We start from the raw sequence: 18,637 nt of genomic DNA on the forward strand, positions 1-18,637 counted from the left end.
CTTGGTGAGCTTAAGAGATTGGTAAGGAAACCTCACAATCCACTTGCACAGATAATCCGCAGGCTGTCAGAACATGAGGAAAGGAACTGTTATTCCACTGATGAAATATCACTGATGTGCCCCCATAAAAATGGACCTGTACCACAAACACTGACAGAAGCAGTACATCAGTTCAGACAGCTTACTGTTGATGGTGTCATGCTGCGAATATCGAGCAAAGATGATTGCATTTCTATTCATGGCAAAGTGATTTCAGTAAAAAACATCATTGCTTATGGGGGTAAAGAGTATGTTATGTTTCAAGAGTATAGAGAGAAAGAGGCCTTATACACTTACCCTCTTGACTCCAGAAACATGGGAGTATTCATCGTGTCCAATTTGTCAACAGTGATGCACTTTACTGAGCTCACAAAGCCCTGGCAGAAGTGTGTGAGGTTGCCTCTGGGAGACAAATTTGCAGTCTTCCCTCTGACTCACACATCTTAATAATATCACCAATTAATGTACATAGTTCTTGAGAAGCAGCAACACCATTTCTGGATTATATTGTGGGACATGCTTTTGTAAGTGGCATTTATATGAATTCGTTTTTTAAATGAATCTAAATGAAGTCTAAAATTAATTACAACTCTTGTTTTTTTCAGCCAATGTATCATATCGTAATCTTTTTAACCACAAATGAAGTCGAGGTTGTCCCCCATAATTGGGTAAGGGACAATGTTTGTATGTGGCCTCCATACAAATATGAAGATAGAGTTAAAGCCATAAAATCAAAGGTAAAGCCAGGACCATCCTGGACTCCCTTCAAAATCCGGATTATTTTTACTAGAGGTACCTTAGCTTCCATGGGTCAGATTTACTAACAGGTTGCACCAGCATAAACCGTCTTTTGGTGTCGGGATTTATTAAAGACACTAAAGGTGTGAACAGTTGTTTTTGCGGCTGACCTTGTTGCATATGCGGTTTTAAGAGTTTCCCTTTCAAACTCATGCAGAATCATTCAGATTAATTTAAATGAATCATGCAAGGTGATTAACTAAGGTTTGTGCTAGTTAATTTCCTGGTATTTGCACCATTGTTTACCTCCCCCCAAAAAAGAGATTGTGCCTATTTAGTAAATCTGGCCCATATATATATATATATATATATATATATATATATATATATACATTTTCTTCATTTTCTCCTATTATTTATTCATAATTTCTCTTTAATGTTTTTTTTAGTTTGCTTCACAGAAACCTTGTTGTTTATCTATACAGAAACATATGAAGAAGCTCGCCAAAAACTACCAGAGGCAGAAATAAACACAGACCTTACAGACGTGGACTCGCCCCCCGTGAGAAGAAAAAGACACATGTAAATACAGCACATACAGAGCAGAGTATGGCTGCTGAATGAGGACAATCAATTGAATAATTGATTTTTTTCTTCAGTAAAAGGGCACGTTATTTCGATGATAGTGAAACTGAGGATGAAGCAAACTTTCCACTTCCAGCAGCGCCAGAAGTGCAAATCAACCCCATCAGGAAATGTAAGATTAGCCAATTTGTGCCACAGTTATAGTTCTATTAATTTGTTTTATTAACACATTTGTTTTTTGTGAATTCATTTGAGGAATGCTATCATCAGTTCTGGAAATACACTTTTGTCTTTGAATTTAGTAGGGCTGTCACAAACGATTATTTTTTTGTAATCTGTTTATTATGCTCTGCTTGCATGCTCTGATAATATCTTTCTAGGACAATCTATGAAATCTGATTCTGTTGCATAGAACTGAATAAAGAATAATATATTAATTTGAATATATATATTTATTTTATTATGGACCTATTTTCTGTCCAATTTTTGTGTTACTTTCAAAATAATTGTGGCTATTTTTGTTTATTGACTTATTTTTTTTAATTCAGGAAAATGATTAATTATTTTTGCCAAGTGCATCCAGAAGTTTCGGTTTCGGCCCAGAATTTTAATTTCGGTGCATCCCTACTTAATACATATTATGTAAAAACAATGAGGCATACAATTGGTTTAAATAAAGCAGGGCTCGACATTAAGCCTTGTCATGTGTTTGTCCTTCGGACAAGTAAATCGGTCATTCACTTGGATTTTTTTGTGTTGTAAATATAATTTATTTTGAAGCAATATTCTCATCAATGTTAAATCAGCTTTGACGAATCTAAATCTGCATATTTTTACATTTAAAGGGGTCATATAATGCCATTTTTGTACAAGCTAATATGATTCTTTAGGGTCTAAATTAAAAGTTTGTAATATACTTTAATTAAAAATTCTCATTAGTATTGTAAGAACTAATTTTACCTGGTCAAAAACAGCTCTGTTTTCAGCACGCCGTTTAAGTGCATGTGTCTTTAAATGATAATGAGCTGTGCTGACCCCGCCCCTCTGTTCTGTGCGTACCCCTTTTGAAATAACACAATAACCATAACGCGCTGTTCATTATAAACGTGGGATTATGAATTATATTGAGAACGCCGTACATAGAAAACATGCCGTAATGTAAACAGCCGCATTCATCGTGAAGCGTGCTAATGATTTGCAAAGATTAATATAAATATTAATATAAAGGTTAATAAAACATTACACTCACTTTTTCTGGAGGTGCAGCAGGAACACGAATAGTTGGTACCGATCCTTTTTTCAGGAGCAGCTTCTTAGCAAAACCAGCTTTACTGACCCTCGTTTGTAAAGCAGTCTGGTGTGTGAAATGATTCGCGCAAACATGAAAGCTTGACGTTGATCGTGGGGAATATTCCCTTCGAAAACAAACTCAGCCACTGCGTCTTCAGCTGTACGGATTTAGGAACATCAAAATGATGCTGTGTTCCTTATTACACCCAAGAACAGAACACCACAATCGCTTAGACGCCATTCTGCTCATAGACAGTGCTCCAGTCCAGCATATCAACAGTGACCGCGTCTGTCCGCACGGGCTATGATTGACAGCTCGCTCACGAGCGAGGGTGGGTCTGTGTTGAAACGCTGCTGTCAATCAACAATCGTGGGAGGGGCGTCGATTTTTGTGACGTCACATGGTCGAACGGCTTGATTTGAGAGAGGGGAAAACATATGAAGATTAAAAAAAAAACACTGGATGGATTTTTATCATTTTATGATGGTTGTGTACAGGCACTGCCAACACACATTTCAGTACAATCAACTTGTAAAAGTGCATGTACCATTATATGACTCCTTTAAAAGGCATTTTTCCCCTAATCGTATTAAATGTCTGCTCCATCGTTCATTTTAAATTCTTACATTTGAACAATTACTTTTTGAATAATGAGACACTATAGGGATTTTATAAATTATCCCAGTATGTTTACTGAGTTTCTATGTGTGCTGCACTCATTAGGTTTGATTTCTCGAGAGGTTAAGCAAGCCACAACAGTGAAAACCTTGCTGACCGTACATTATTATCATTCACTTTCGATTGCCACACACATTAAATTATTGTAGAATCATTTTCCCTCTTGTTTTCCTGTACAGGTACCAGCAGAGCAGGGAATTACTCTCTACCACTGGCCAGAGAGGACGCAGAGACTATGAATTGTGAGTATTTGAAAACACTGGGCATGTGAGTTACAGAGTAGATGTGCTTCAATTTGATAATACTTAGACTTGAACTTGCCTCAAAGCTCCTGAACACTGACCTCTCCAATTCCTCCCTCTTGTTTTCCTGTACAGGTACCAGCAGAGCAGGGAATTACTCTCTACCACTGGCCAGAGAGGACGCAGAGACTATGAATTGTGAGTATTTGAAAACACTGGGCATGTGAGTTACAGAGTAGATGTGCTTCACAGGGCTCGCAAAATTTCTAAATCGCTGGTAGCCCTTCGGGCAGGCACTCTTCAGATTTTGGTAGCCCGAAATGAATTTTACTAGCCCATATAAAAAGACTACAATTTTTAATGTAGAATATTGGTTATGAGTCAAAACAATGAATCAAAAACTTTTTCAAAACACAAATATCAACAAATATGCATCTGGTAATAACTGAACTGAAATTTGTGTGACCAGTATGGAACATGAATCAGTCTGTGTCGGTGGCTCAGCCCTCAATGAGGGTATGATAAAATAAAATAAAAGTAACTCTTTAGTTTAGGGTCTAATACTCACTATTAACTAGTTTCATTAACATACAGATGGCAGGGTTTTTTCATCACTGAGGTCCTGAATGTGAGATATGCTAGTTAGGGGGGTTCGGGGGCACCCCCGAGAAAATTTTGATTCCTCTGATCTACATATGTGCATTTTAAGATGTTTTGAAGGGCAAAAAAATTGGATAACAGTAGCTTTAAAACCATGTAAGTGGGCAGCTGATTATTTTTCTCTCCTCCTTATTTTTCGCATCACACTCGACTATATTCTCTTTGTTTTATACCTATTCTCTTTGTTTTTCTCTTGCTCTGTCTCTTCCCCTCCTAAAGCTGAGCTTTGACTGATATAGGCTTTTCATTTTTGTCTGTCAGTGAAGTAAACTTAGGGTCAACTGATAGGTTGATTTATGAATCATTTTCTCAGACACGTTAATTTACTGAAAGCTACTAGGAAAGCTAGGTAGCCTAACTAAGTTTATTAAATTCATTCACAATATGTACACATTCATTATTGATCTTATTCCTAATACAGGGCCGTAGACAGGGCTTTATAATCAAAGAGGTCCTACATTTAAAGTTATTAGGGGGTTCAAATTTTTTATTTCTCTGATATGTCCATTTCAAGATGTTTGAAGGCCAAAAAAGGATAAGAAATAGCTTTAAAACCATGTCAGCAGGCAGTAGATGATACCTGCTCTCACTTCTTATCCATCACTCTCTTTTTCTCTCAGTCTCCTCATCTTGCCATCTCTTCTCCCTACCTAAAGCTGAACTTTTTTAATTTACTTAAGGATACAAATTGTATATTAATTCTCAACATGTACACATTCATTATTAATCTTGTGCCTATGATGAAAACGGCTTTGTTAATGCTAATGTCCCCTCACAATGACAGTAAACTAATTATTAGTCACATTACAGGCCTATTTTCAGTTCAAAATGGCGAAATTAGACAAAAGTATATTCATTTGCCTGATTATTTTTGTCATTTGTTTCACATTTATGACCTAAAAAAGCTGTCAAATATGAAATGTTTAGTTTGGCTACTTACATCTTATCTCGCACTTGGCCGTAAACTGAAGCGTCGAGTCGCTCTGCTCAAATTCGCGCTCTGCAGCTTCTTGTGAACATAAAGCCCGCCTACTTTGATTTGATTGGTCATCTCAAATATTCTGACGTTGACGAGCACCGCAGACCAATGAGTGACAGACCAATGAGACTCAGATGAACACACACACACCCTGTCCTCTCTGTTTCTGACGTGCGCGCCGCTGCGGATTGAAGATGAAGAACGCGCTGAATCTGATTATAACAAGACTGAAGCGAACACTATTTCAGATAGCCCGTCGGGCAGGCCGGTTATGCATTTTGGTAGCCCGACTGGAAAACACAACGCCCCGGGACGTCGGGCAGGCGATTTTGCGAGCGCTGTTTCAATTTGATAATAGTTAGACTTGAACTTGCCTCAAAGCTCCTGAACACTGACCTCTCCAATTCCTCCCTCTTGTTTTCCTGTACAGGTACCAGCAGAGCAGGGAATTACTCTCTACCACTGGCCAGAGAGGACGCAGAGACTATGAATTGTGAGTATTTGAAAACACTGGGCATGTGAGTTACAGAGTAGATGTGCTTCAATTTGATAATAGTTAGACTTGAACTTGCCTCAAAGCTCCTGAACACTGACCTCTCCAATTCCTCCCTCTTGTTTTCCTGTACAGGTACCAGCAGAGCAGGGAATTACTCTCTACCACTGGCCAGAGAGGACGCAGAGACTATGAATTGTGAGTATTTGAAAACACTGGGCATGTGAGTTACAGAGTAGATGTGCTTCAATTTGATAATAGTTAGACTTGAACTTGCCTCAAAGCTCCTGAACACTGACCTCTCCAATTCCTCCCTCTTGTTTTCCTGTACAGGTACCAGCAGAGCAGGGAATTACTCTCTACCACTGGCCAGAGAGGACGCAGAGACTATGAATTGTGAGTATTTGAAGAAAACACAGGAGATGTACTAGTCCAGTCGTTTTATGAAAAAAGGTAGGACAAATTGCAACAGAAGCAAATTCAACTGATTTTTGTATCCTGAATATGTCCTGAGTAAGGGAAAAAAAGCCCAGAAGAATCCCTTTAGGGGAAAGTTTAGAAAGACCCAAATATAGCCTATTCATTATTTTTCTCATGATTAGGGTAACATTTTTAACCTGTATATCACCATGAGAATTACTGAGTTGATTACTTGCATCAAGACAAACAAAAAAATTATAAGTTTTTTAAAATGTTGTTAACATGGGCAAACGGTGCATAATCTAATTATGTATGTGCTAATTTGCATAAATACCACAACAGATCTAAACATTGGGTATAGCCAAGTGAAAATGTCTTGTTGGCATATAACAGTAAAAGACTTGATGTTAAGGTCTGAATGGAACCTGTTTAGGCTACCCATGAGCATTAATACATAGATGGAAGTACTTTAAACCAGCCTTTATTACTTAATATTGCAGAGATATAGGTTTGGGGATGGGTCTGTGGGACTGTTTCTGGGAGATGAGTCTGAGGGAACAGGAGAGAAGGGGTAAGGAAAATGCAGAAGACAAAGGAAGGTAAAATAAAAAAGTGAACCCTCAGTAACAGTCCCCGGGACCCAGCCCCAAACCCCATCTCTGCAATAATAATTAATAAAGGCTGGTTTAAAGTACTACTTCCTTTATGTATAATCCCAAATGGGATTCTTCAGGGCTTTTTTTTTTTTTTTTTACTCAGGATAAATTGAGGATACAAAATTAGTTTAGTTTGCTTCTGTTGCAATTCGTCCTAGGTTGACCCCCATTTTGGCTTAAAATGACTGGATTATAATGTTTTTTTATCTTAGAATGTTTATAGCTGTGTCTGAAACCGTTCACTCATTTACTAATCCCTATATAATAGTGTATGGCGTTTGAGTGCACTATATCTGCAAGGAGTGAACGAAAGTAAGTGAGTGAATTCGGACGCTGACGTTTACACTGCGCGTCGGAGAGCTGGAGCTGTCGCAGTAAAGGCTTTGTCACACGTGATAAAACTCCTTTTATCTTACATGTTACTTGCTTTATAAAATAAAATTAACAACAGTCATATTGACTATTTTGTATATACCTCTGTGCCAGCTTTGTAGTTTCATCGATTGAAATTGTTAAACTCACGCTCACAGATGACAGGGTCATTGAGCGCTTCAGACGACCGTTATGATTACATTCGAATGACAGATGATCAATGAATATTTTTCAAATCATCCACCAAATTATCATCTATTCCTTACAGTTTAACGAGTTAAAACACATCGTTTTAATGCCTAAATAATATTTTAATAAAAAAAAAATGAAGGTAAAAAAAATTACCTTATTAATATTTCATTTCATTTTAACAAGTCATTTATATATTCTCAATATTTTAATACGTTTTATTCAAGTAATGATTAATAATAATAAAAAAATTTAAAATAAGGATTAAATCAATGTTAAAGCAGAAATAAGATAAGTTGTAAAGTAATCTCTGGTTTAAACTCACTCGCTCCCAGACTTTCATGCGAGCTCAGTCCTCTACGCATTGGATTGTGGGAAATTGTGCTTCAGCAAGTGTACATCGGATGTACGCTCTAGTTCAGAGAGGATTGTGGGTAAAAGTAGTGAACAAATGTAGGGAATGATGTCGTTCACTCAGAATTCGGACACCACTACAAAATGGCCGACACCCTAAATAGTGGATAGGGAGTGATTTCAGACACAGCTTATATCTTTGTGTTTTGTGTTAAAGGAGAACTCCGGTCAATTTTAACATTGAGCTCATTTTTTTTTTTTTTTGTAAATTTGGAGTGGTGTCAGTACAGAGAACGACAAAAATCGGTGTTGCCTACACCGTGTTATACTCTTTTTAAAATTTCCACCCTGTTGACTTAAATGGGGCACGTTTTAAACCTGCTTTTAGCCTCTTAACATCCTTGATGTGTCATTACAAGTGCACAGCCATGTGAGTGATTCCTTTAGAGTGATCACGGGTGAATCTGACTGCAGTAGATGTGAAAGATATGAATAAAAGTGATGTTAATTCAGCCAGCGCACATACCTGTATTTACTTCCTGTTTTCGGTCGAAGTCCACAGTTGTTGATTGTCGACTCTCGACAATCGACTACTGTGGGCTTTGACCGAAAAAAGGAAGTAAATACAGGTATGTGCGCTGGCTACAAATTTACAAAAAAAAATTAGCTCAATGTTAAAATTGACCGGAGTTCTCCTTTAATATCTAATGTTAGCCAAATTCAGGGGTGACATTTATTTATGGCTTGTTTTGATGACATCAGGGCGCCAAAAACAAATCCACAGCAACCAAAGGAGGACATCAACACCATTGAAACAGACATCAGTAACCCGTAAATTTACGATAAAACCTTTTCTTCCCATTTAACCCATAATTTACCCATATACAGTCAGGTCCATAAATATTGGGACATCGACACAATTCTAATCTTTTTGGCTCTAAACACCACCACAATGGATTTGAAATGAAACGAACAAGATGTGCTTTAACTGCAGACTTTCAGCTTTAATTTGAGGGTATTTACATCCAAATCAGGTGAACGGTGTAGGAATTACAACAGTTTGTATATGTGCCTCCCACTTTTTATGGGACCAAAAGTAATGGGAGAGATTAACTATCATAAATCAAACTTTGCAGTCAATTACAGCCTGAAGTCTGGAACGCATAGACATCACCAGATGCTGGGTTTCATCCCTGGTGATGCTCTGCCAGGCCTCTACTGCAACTGTCTTCAGTTCCTGCTTGTTCTTGGGGCATTTTCCCTTCAGTTTTGTCTTCAGCAAGTGAAATGCATGCTCAATCGGATTCAGGTCAGGTGATTGACTTGGCCATTGCATAACATTCCACTTCTTCCCCTTAAAAAACTCTTTGGTTGCTTTCGCAGTATGCCTCGGGTCATTGTCCATCTGCACCGTGAAGCGCCGTCCAATGAGTTCTGAAGCATTTGGCTGAATATGAACAGATAATATTGACCGAAACACTTCAGAATTCATCCTGCTGCTTTTGTCAGCAGTCACATCAATAAATACAAGAGAACCAGTTCCATTGGCAGCCATACATGCCCATGCCATGACACTACCACCACCACCATTGGTATGCTTTGGATCATGAGCAGTTCCTTTCCTTCTCCATACTCTTCTCTTCCCATCACTCTGGTACAAGTTTATCTTAGTTTCATCCGTCCAAAGAATGCTTTTCCAGAACTGGTCAGGCTTTTTTAGATGCTTTTTGGCAAAGTCTAATCTGGCCTTTCTGTTCTTGATGCTTATGAATGGTTTGCACCTTGTGGTGAACCCTCTGTATTTGCTCTTGTGAGATTGTAGACTTTGACAATGACACGCCTAGCTCCTGGAGAGTGTCCTTCACTTGCCTGGATGTTGTGAATGGGTTTTTCTTTACCATGGAGAGGATCCTGCGATCATCTACCACTGTTGTCTTCCGTGGACCTCCAGGCCTTTTTATGTTGCTGAGCTCACCAGTGCATTCTTTTTTCTCAGAATGTACCAAACTGTTGATTTGGCCACTCCTAATATTAATGCTATCTCTCGGATGGATTTATTTTGTTTTTGAAGCCTAATGATGGTCTGTTTGACTTGCATGGAGTGCTCCTTTGGTGGTGTGGCGCAGTGGATAAGACACATGCCTTTGGTGTGAGAGACCCGGGTTCGAATCCACTGTGAGACACCAATGTGTCCCTGAGCAAGACACTTAACCCCTAGTTGCTCCAGAGGCGTGCGACCTCTGACATATATAGCAATTGTAAGTCGCTTTGGATAAAAGCGTCAGCTAAATGAATAAATGTAAATGTAAATGTCCTTTGAACGCATGATGTAGGTTCACAGCAATAGATTCCAAATGCAAATACTACACTTCGAATCAACCCCAGACCTTTTACCTGCTTAATTGATTAAGAAATAATGAAGAAATAGCCCACACCTGTCCATGAAATCGTTTTTGATTCAATTGTCCAATTACTTTTGGTCCCTTGAAAAAGGGGGGGGTGGGGGGCGCTATGGAGCATCGTAGGAGGTAGACGTGTTTGCCATCTCCTCCACAGCCAAGTCGATAAAATCGTGATCTAAACGTCTCTAGTCTACATTTAAATGGGTTAAAAGCTTAACTTGATAATCATAGCACTACAGCTTAATCTTAAACTTGGTCGATGCCGTCAAAAAAGCAGCCCCAGGGCATTAAACCTTCTCAGACGCAGCCTGATGTTTCTGAAAAAATGGCGACGGCTGACCAAACGGCAGGCCTCGCGCTGGAAGAAAAAGACATGTCGCGGATGATGGAGAAGATTTCGGAAAAGATCATCAGTGCCTTTGATGAGAGATTCGATAAACTAGAGGCTACTCTTCAAACCATACAGACGGCACAACGAGAGTTAAGTGAGAGAGTCGAGATGGTAAAAGAGCAGGCCAGTGATCATGAAGCTCGTATCGTCTCTCTGGAAGCCTCTCTGGGTAACTTAAGTAAGGAGAACAAGATGCTTAAGTCTAAGCTTAACGATCTCGAGGGCCGATCGCGCCGTAACAATATCAGAATTGTTGGTATCCCAGAAGGTGCTGAAAAGGGAAGACCAACTGAGTTCGTGGCGGAGCTGATCAAGCAACTCTTTGAAGACTTTTCCGATCCTCCAATCATTGACCGTGCTCACCGAGTACCTCAGCCAAAGCCTCCGGAAGGAGCCAAATCGCGTGCAATAATCGCACGAATTCACTATTTCCAGGACAAAGAGCGCATCCTGCGCCTTCGTCAGGGTCGTCAGCTTGAATACCAAGGTCGTAAAGTGTTGTTTTTTCAGGATTACACGGCTGAGGTAATGGAACAACGTCGGAGCTTCAGCGAGGCAATGCAAAGGTTAAGGGAGCTTAATGTGCGTCATACTCTGCGCTTCCCCGCTAAGCTTTGCATCACCTACAATGGAAATACTGAATTGTTTACATCTCCCACGGACGCAAAGCTATACATAGACAAAGAACTGAGGCAAGTCGCTGGGACGGATCATGAATAAATTTTGATGTGTAGTGCTATGGAGTGTGGATAGAGACTGTAAGTGCACAATTCTTTATTTTTTTTAGATAAGTTTTGGCTGTGGAGCAGTTGTATTTATTTATTTTTTTGGTCCTACATTTCTTTCTTTATACGATCGTTTCACTTAGCTTGGGTGTGCGTATTAGTATAATTGTAATACTTTGTTACAAGTATAGCGTGTTCTAGTCACTAGGGGGAGCCATAATGCTTCGTTTGGGGAAGTCATTTGAGGCATTGGGGTGGGCTGGGTTGGGTGGGCCAAAAGTTCGAGGCTCAAGTTGTTGTTTTTTTGTTTTTGTTGTTGTTGTTTTTTTTTTTTGTTTTTTTTTTTTGTTTGTTTTTTTTTCTCTTGTTTTTTGCTGGTGTTTTTTTTTCTTGGAGGGGGATTGTTACTGTTGTTTTACATTTAAATGAAAGGGAACGATACAACGAATAGAGGAAATCCTACTTTAACTTTGACATCTTGGAATGTTAAAGGGCTTGGGCACCCCATTAAAAGAGGCAAAGTGTTTACCCATCTCAAGTCCTTAAAAGCGGACATCTTATTTTTACAGGAAACGCATATAGCCGTGGGACAAGAACATAAGCTTAGGGCAAATTGGATATCACAGGTGTATCAGGCTACTTTCAACAGTAAGGCCAGGGGGGTAGCAATTTTATTTCGCAAGGGTATTTCATTTCAGCTTGATTCAATGACTACTGATACTCATGGCAGATATGTCATGATTTCAGGACAACTTAGTTCTTTGCAAATCACAATGTTAAATATATATGGTCCGAATATTGATGACCCTCAATTTTTTAAAAAGGTTTTTGATTTAATACCATCTGGGTGTAAAAATTTAATTATTGGCGGTGACTTTAATTGCTATTTAGATCCACTTTTAGACCGTTCATCCTTAAAGCCACCTCCCAGTATAACCTCAGTACAGATCCTAAATAGATTAATTGAAGAAAGGAATATGGTAGATATTTGGAGGTTACAACACCCAACAGAACGGGAGTACTCATTTTACTCGCACGTTCATAAGTCTTATACTAGAATTGATCGTTTTTTGGTTACTTCTGAACTGGTAAACAGAATAACTAGTACAAGGTACCATAATATGTTGATATCAGACCATAGCCCCATCTCTCTTCAGATTAATAATGCCTTGCCACAACAAAGTTATCATTGGAGATTTAACCCTTACCTACTTAAAGTCCCAGCTTTTGAAAGCTACATTAATGCTAAACTGAATGATTTCTTTATGAATAATGACAATGGCCAAGTCTCTGATTCAATTCTATGGGATACCCTTAAGGCAGTCATAAGGGGCCATATTATTGCTTTTGAAACGGCTAGCAAGAGAAATAACAATAGCAGGCTTTTGAGAATTGAAAATTTACTCACGACTTTAGAACAAGCATATAGAACCTCTGGATCACAAGAAGATTATAATAAAATATTGAATTTGAAATATGAATATAATTCGATCTTGAGCAAAAGAATTGAGAGTCTCTTACTTAAACTGAAACAAAAGCATTTTGAATTAGGCGATAAGCCAGAAACTTTATTAGCGAGACAGTTAAGGAGTGAGCAAGCAAAGCAAGCAATCCATCAAATTAAGTCAAACACAGCTGAGATTGTAACCAGTCCAGAAGAAATTAATGAATCCTTTAGGGATTTTTACTCTGATCTTTATACCTCAAATTGCAACGTCAGTAAGGAAGATTATGATTCTTTTTTTGATAATCTCAACCTTCCCCAGTTAGATAAAACCGCAAAAGAAGATCTAGATCGTGCATTTTCTGAAGCGGACATTTTAGAAGCCATCAAGTCTTTCCCATCGGGTAAAGCGCCAGGTCCAGATGGCTTTGGATGTGAATTTTATAAAACCTTTTCTTTAAAACTAGCCCCTTACTTTATAAGAATGATCAATGACTCATATGAAAATGGCAAACTCCCCAATTCACTGTATGAGGCCAATATTTGTGTTCTACTAAAGAAAGGAAAAGACGACACAGATCCGGCCAATTATAGACCTATATCGTTACTTAACTTTGATCAGAAGGTGATAACAAAAGTGTTAGCTAACAGACTTGGAAAGCATATCTCAACAATTATACACCCAGATCAAACTGGGTTTATACCAGGTCGTTTCTCTTTTTGCAACGTTCGCCTCCTCCTTAATATTCTTTATAAGGAACGTGGTAAGGAAGCCTCAGGAGCAATCATCTCACTAGACGCCCAAAAGGCGTTTGATCAAATAGAGTGGCCATTCATGCTAAAAGCACTTGAGCGTTTTGGGTCTGGGAGTCGTTTTATCAAGTGGGTAAAAATTCTATATTTATGTCCTCGTTCATCCATTCTGACAAACTCTAACAAATCTAACTCTTTTGAGTTGCATCGAGGAGTCCGACAAGGAGATCCCCTTTCTCCTCTTCTTTTTGATATTGCGTTGGAACCGCTAGCAGTGGGGATTAGAAGTCACCCACATATTAATGGAATAAAGATGGGAAAGGTTGAAGCTCTGGTTAGTTTGTATGCTGATGACCTATTAATATATCTCTCTGATCCAGCCAAATCAGTTCCCTATTTGCTTGATTATATTAATGCGTTTGGTAAAATCTCTGGGTATACTATCAACTGGTCCAAAAGTGAGTTCATGTCACTTGCTAAAAACACTAGTTCCAGCCAGGTTGACTCTTTGCCTTTCAAAACAGTTGAAGACCACTTTACATATCTTGGCATAGTGGTACCAAAGAATCCCAAACAAATATTTAAATTAAACTTTTTGGCTAAGATTGACAAGTTAAAAGATAATATTGAGAGATGGAGGCTCCTTCCGCTTTCTATGATTGGCAAAATTAATGCAATTAAAATGGTCACTTTACCACAGTTCCTCTACCTTTTTCAAAACGTCCCTACTTATATACCTATATCTTTTTTCAAGCTTTTAGATTCAGTTATCATACCGTTTGTTTGGGCTTACAAAACTCCTCGAATAGCAAAAGCGCACTTACAGAAACCCACGCAGATGGGAGGCCTAGGGCTCCCAGTGTTTAAATATTACTATTGGGCAGCAAATGCCAGGGCTCTATCTTACTGGCAGAAGGGTATCCCTAATGAAACTTTCTCTGCGGCTGATCCTTTATGGCTTAGGATAGAGACATTTTCTTTTACAATATCGTGTCTCCCAGTTTTACTTTTTTCAAAAGTTTCTCCCTCATCAAAACTAATTGGTACCAATTTAATAATTAAAAATTCAATTCGTATTTTAAACCAGATAAGGAAACATCTTAAATTACCTGACGTCTCCGTTTTTACACCCATCGCTAACAATCATATGTTTAAACCCTCTCAGCTAGATAGTGGTTTTGTTGAATGGAAAAGAAAAGGTCTGATGTCTATTGGTGATCTTTATATAGATGGTAAATTTGCTTCTTTTAACCAATTGCAATCTGTATTTAATCTTCCAAGGTCTGACTTCTTTCGATATTTACAAGTAAGACATTATGTTCAAACAATTATTCCACAATTTATTGACAAACCAGAGATTAGTACATTTGAGCGAACTTTTTTGTTTAATCCAAGCTCTAGGCATCTGGTTTCACGATATGTTAATTCTTTCCAACTACCTGTGAACACCAAGCATATCAAAGAAGCCTGGAGTAGGGATTTTGATGAGGAAGTATCGGATGATACCTGGAATGACAGCCTTAGTAGGATCCATGATTGCTCAATAAATGTAAGACACAGATTGATTCAGTTTAAAGTAATCCATAGATTGCATTATTCTAAAACGAGATTGAGTAGAATCTACAATTCCATTTCTCCAGTGTGCGACAGATGTAAAACAGAGGAGGGCTCATTGTCTCACATGTTTTGGTTTTGTCACAAACTGTTTAATTTTTGGACTGCTATATTTGATTTTTTTTCAAAAGTTTTTCAAAAGGAGGTTAAACCAGACCATGGTCTCGCAATTCTTGGATCCTCTGAGACATTGAATACTCTTCCAAAATCTCAGCAACAACCTTTATTGTTGGGCATGACTCTTGCAAAAAAAATAATACTTGTAAACTGGAAATCTTCAGACTCTCCATCATTTAAAGCTTGGATAAGCGAATTGTTTCACGTCATACAACTAGAGAGGATACGTTCCCTGGAGTCCAAATCTCATCGCCATTTTCAAACTGTATGGCAGCCCTTCGTGAATTTCCTCAAGTCTGAATAGTGTATAATTATTGTTCTCACTGTAATGATACATCTATGAGTAAGTCTCCTTGGTTTTGTTTATCTAACCCCCTTATTTATTTATTTATCTCTTTTTTTTTTTTTTTTTTTTTTTTTCTTGTTGTATTGTTTGTTTTTCTGGTATTCTTTAATTTGTATAACATGTAAAAAATTGTAAATAAAATTTAAAAAAAAAAAAAAAAAAAAAAAAAAGAAAAAGGGGGGGGTGGCTCTCTCAAGAGCTGTAATTCCTAAACCCGTCCTCCAATTTGGATGTAAATACCCTCAAATTAAACCTGAGAGTGTGCACTTTCAGCCCATATCCATTAAATAACTATAGCTTGAATATGTTTTGGTAAATACCTGAAAAAATAAAAATTGTGCCTGTGTCCCAATATTTATGGACCTGACTGTAACGTGTGCTAAAATCTACTGCTAAACTTTGGCCTTTCCCACTAATTAGCCTTGACAGCAAGGAATCGCACCTCACACTTTAGACATGGAGAGGCAGAAGTCTTAAGTTGTAAGTAATACTGTGTCAGTTCACTAACACTGCATTCAAATCTTACAGGTTTACCCATATATCCAAAATACTGTTACACAACATGCGTTATCTTTCACAACAATTTAAGTTCTAAAACTGACCGTGTTTAACTCATTAACCTATTAAACCAAATTATGTACAACCAAATCTGCAGAGCTATAGAGTAAAAAAAGTTTTACTTCCTTCTACTGTCATTTTACATGTTCAAACTAATATATTGTTGTGGTGTTCCCCTCTTTAGCATCATCCCACACTGGTTTCAGTGAAGGTTAGTACTGACTTTTTTTTTTTTATGCTTTTTTTGTTTTTAACACAGTAATATGCTTTTTTTTTTCATAGCTTTTTCTTTTTTATAGCTTGGATACGCAAAATTCTTGCAAACCAAGAAATGATCAAAGAACAGATGGGAACGTTGGTTAAATTGGTCTACGATCTCAAAAAATTATCAACTACAGAAGACAACCCAACTTTAAACACAGACTGTTTTCCACTGTCAAGTTTTCAACAACTTCAAGTCATTGAGGGGCAGCTGCAGCAGGAAGACTACAAGACAGCTGTGGTAAGATTTCATATTTCAATGGAACAATTTAACTGTGTCAGTGTTTTCATCTTTTGTTCATTGTACATGGTAAAAAATGTAGTCAACCATGTGTTAAAATCATATCTGTACTGGCTGGGCCGGTTCGACATGGAATGGTTAAGCAACAAGAAAGGTTTGGCTTGGTGAAGAAGCGGCAATTGTACTCACTCTGATTTGCTGAAGTCAAAATGTGGATGGTCATAGTTAGCACTAACCAATGAGATTGATGGTTGTGAATAAGTTCCTCCTACTGCTGAAGGAACTGAAATGAATGTAAATTAGCTAATGATTTTCTCACCCTCAAGTCATCCTAGGTGTATATGACATTATTCTTTCAGACAAATACAATGTTATATTAAAAAAAATGTCCTGACTCTTTCAAGCTTTATAATGGCAGTGAATGGCTGTATATTTTCCAAGGCCTGTCTGCTGGAAGCTATTTATTTTTCTTATACGAACGCATCGCTTCGCTTCAAAGAGCCTTTATTAACCTCCCCAGAGCTGTGTGGAGCACTTTTATGATGGATGGACACACTTTTATGCACTTCAAAACAGAAACGGCTATTCTACTATCCTTTTATAGGCTAAATAATTTCAAATGAACTGTTATATTAACCGGTAAAAGCCCAACCCATTTTTGAACATTCTAATCGAGTATGATGTTTGCTTGTTCCTTTATTTGTCCATATATTTATTTTTACAGATAAACACGTTAGCCTTGAGGGGAGGCACAACAGTAAAGGAAAGTGTATGGCGGATTCTGAACTTCCTTTTATCAAATGACATGGCCCGGCAAATGAACTGGAGGGGAATCAATGGAAAAGCGGCATTCAAAGACACCTCTCTGAAAACTGTAATTAATGGTATGGCTTTCTGAACTTAACTACTGTGTTTTATTTGTGTTTGGTGTCAGCTAAAAAACAATTCCCTATAAATGTTAGATTTTATGATAAATAATAATAATTTGCTTATTTACTGTTGGTCATATGTGTCATTTTAGCTGCAGTCAGAAGAAACCGTTTGACTTCCACTGCAACAGACCAGGAAGTAGAAAACTGGATAAAGAGATGGCTGCAGCTTTCCGCAGACAGGGATGGAGGCCGTCGGGCAAGACAAAAAAATTGACTGTTTCTTGGTTCTGACAATTGCCTGTTCTGCCTACTCAACGGACTGCCCTTTTGCCTTGCTCTGTTTTTGAACTATAGATCTGATTCTCCACTTGTTTATTAAATTCTCCTGGTTCTGACACTGGCTCGCCCTGCCTACTCAACGGACTGCCCTTTTGCCTTGCTCTGTTTTTGAACTATAGATCTGATTCTCCACTTGTTTATTAAATTCTCCTGGTTCTGACACTGGCTCGCCCTGCCTACTCAACGGACTGCCCTTTTGCCTTGCTCTGTTTTTGAACTATAGATCTGATTCTCCACTTGTTTATTAAATTCTCCTGGTTCTGACACTGGCTCGCCCTGCCTGTTCAACGGACTGCTCTTTTGCCTTGCTCTGTTTTTGAACTATAGATCTGATTCTCACTTGCACACTTGCTTTATTAAATTCTCCTGGTTCTGAGTGACACTTGCTTGACCTTGTTCATAATATGTAGAATTTGTTCCTAATATGTAGACCTTGGTCTAATGTTTTCTTTGGACAGTCCTCCCCTTCTGGACCTCTGCCTGTTTAATTGTATATATTTATATAATGTATTTATTATATTTATTGTTTCCTGTTTTTGATTTTTATTTATAAATATTTGTTTTCTTTGGACTACCTTCTGGTTTCTGGCAGTACCCCCTTCTGGACCCTGCCTGTTTTATTGTATATATTTATATAATGTATTTATTATGTATTGTTTCCTGTTTTTGATTACTATTTATAAATTTAAATGTATTCATGAAATATTTATATTTATTAAATCACTTTTGACTGATTATTTGAGTATTTTCTTTATTATATTATGATTAGATCTGGGCCAGATGTGGCCCATGCCATTTTTGAGATTTGGCCCAGGTGTGGCCCATGCCATTTCTGAGATGTGGCCCACGTCTGGCCCGGTTATGGCTGACTTCTAGCT

General features: G+C 38.0%; 1 protein-coding gene across 1 annotated transcript; it reads left to right on the forward strand.

Annotated features, from left to right (window-relative positions):
• The first annotated feature begins 765 nt into the window (after window positions 1-765).
• Window positions 766-18,365, forward strand: LOC307145131 (uncharacterized protein). The gene is made up of 7 exons (XM_079847994.1): window positions 766-776; window positions 1,263-1,359; window positions 1,437-1,534; window positions 16,231-16,257; window positions 16,346-16,548; window positions 17,273-17,432; window positions 17,570-18,365. Exons 5-7 carry the CDS (start codon window positions 16,378-16,380, stop codon window positions 17,692-17,694), a joined length of 456 nt encoding a protein of 151 aa, XP_079704120.1. The 5' UTR covers window positions 766-776; window positions 1,263-1,359; window positions 1,437-1,534; window positions 16,231-16,257; window positions 16,346-16,377; the 3' UTR covers window positions 17,695-18,365.
• Window positions 18,366-18,637: the final 272 nt, after the last annotated feature.

Source organism: Squalius cephalus, assembly GCF_949319135.1.
Source record: "Squalius cephalus genome assembly, chromosome: 2".
Lineage (NCBI taxonomy): Eukaryota > Metazoa > Chordata > Actinopteri > Cypriniformes > Leuciscidae > Squalius > Squalius cephalus.

Bases quoted from the DNA above. Each gene is read 5' to 3' on its own strand.
- LOC307145131 (XM_079847994.1), top strand. From the start codon at position 16,378: ATGATCAAAGAACAGATGGGAACGTTGGTTAAATTGGTCTACGATCTC. The intron at 16,549-17,272 runs GTAAGATTTCAT...TTATTTTTACAG, and splicing joins AAGACTACAAGACAGCTGTG to ATAAACACGTTAGCCTTGAG. The intron at 17,433-17,569 runs GTATGGCTTTCT...GTGTCATTTTAG, and splicing joins TCTGAAAACTGTAATTAATG to CTGCAGTCAGAAGAAACCGT.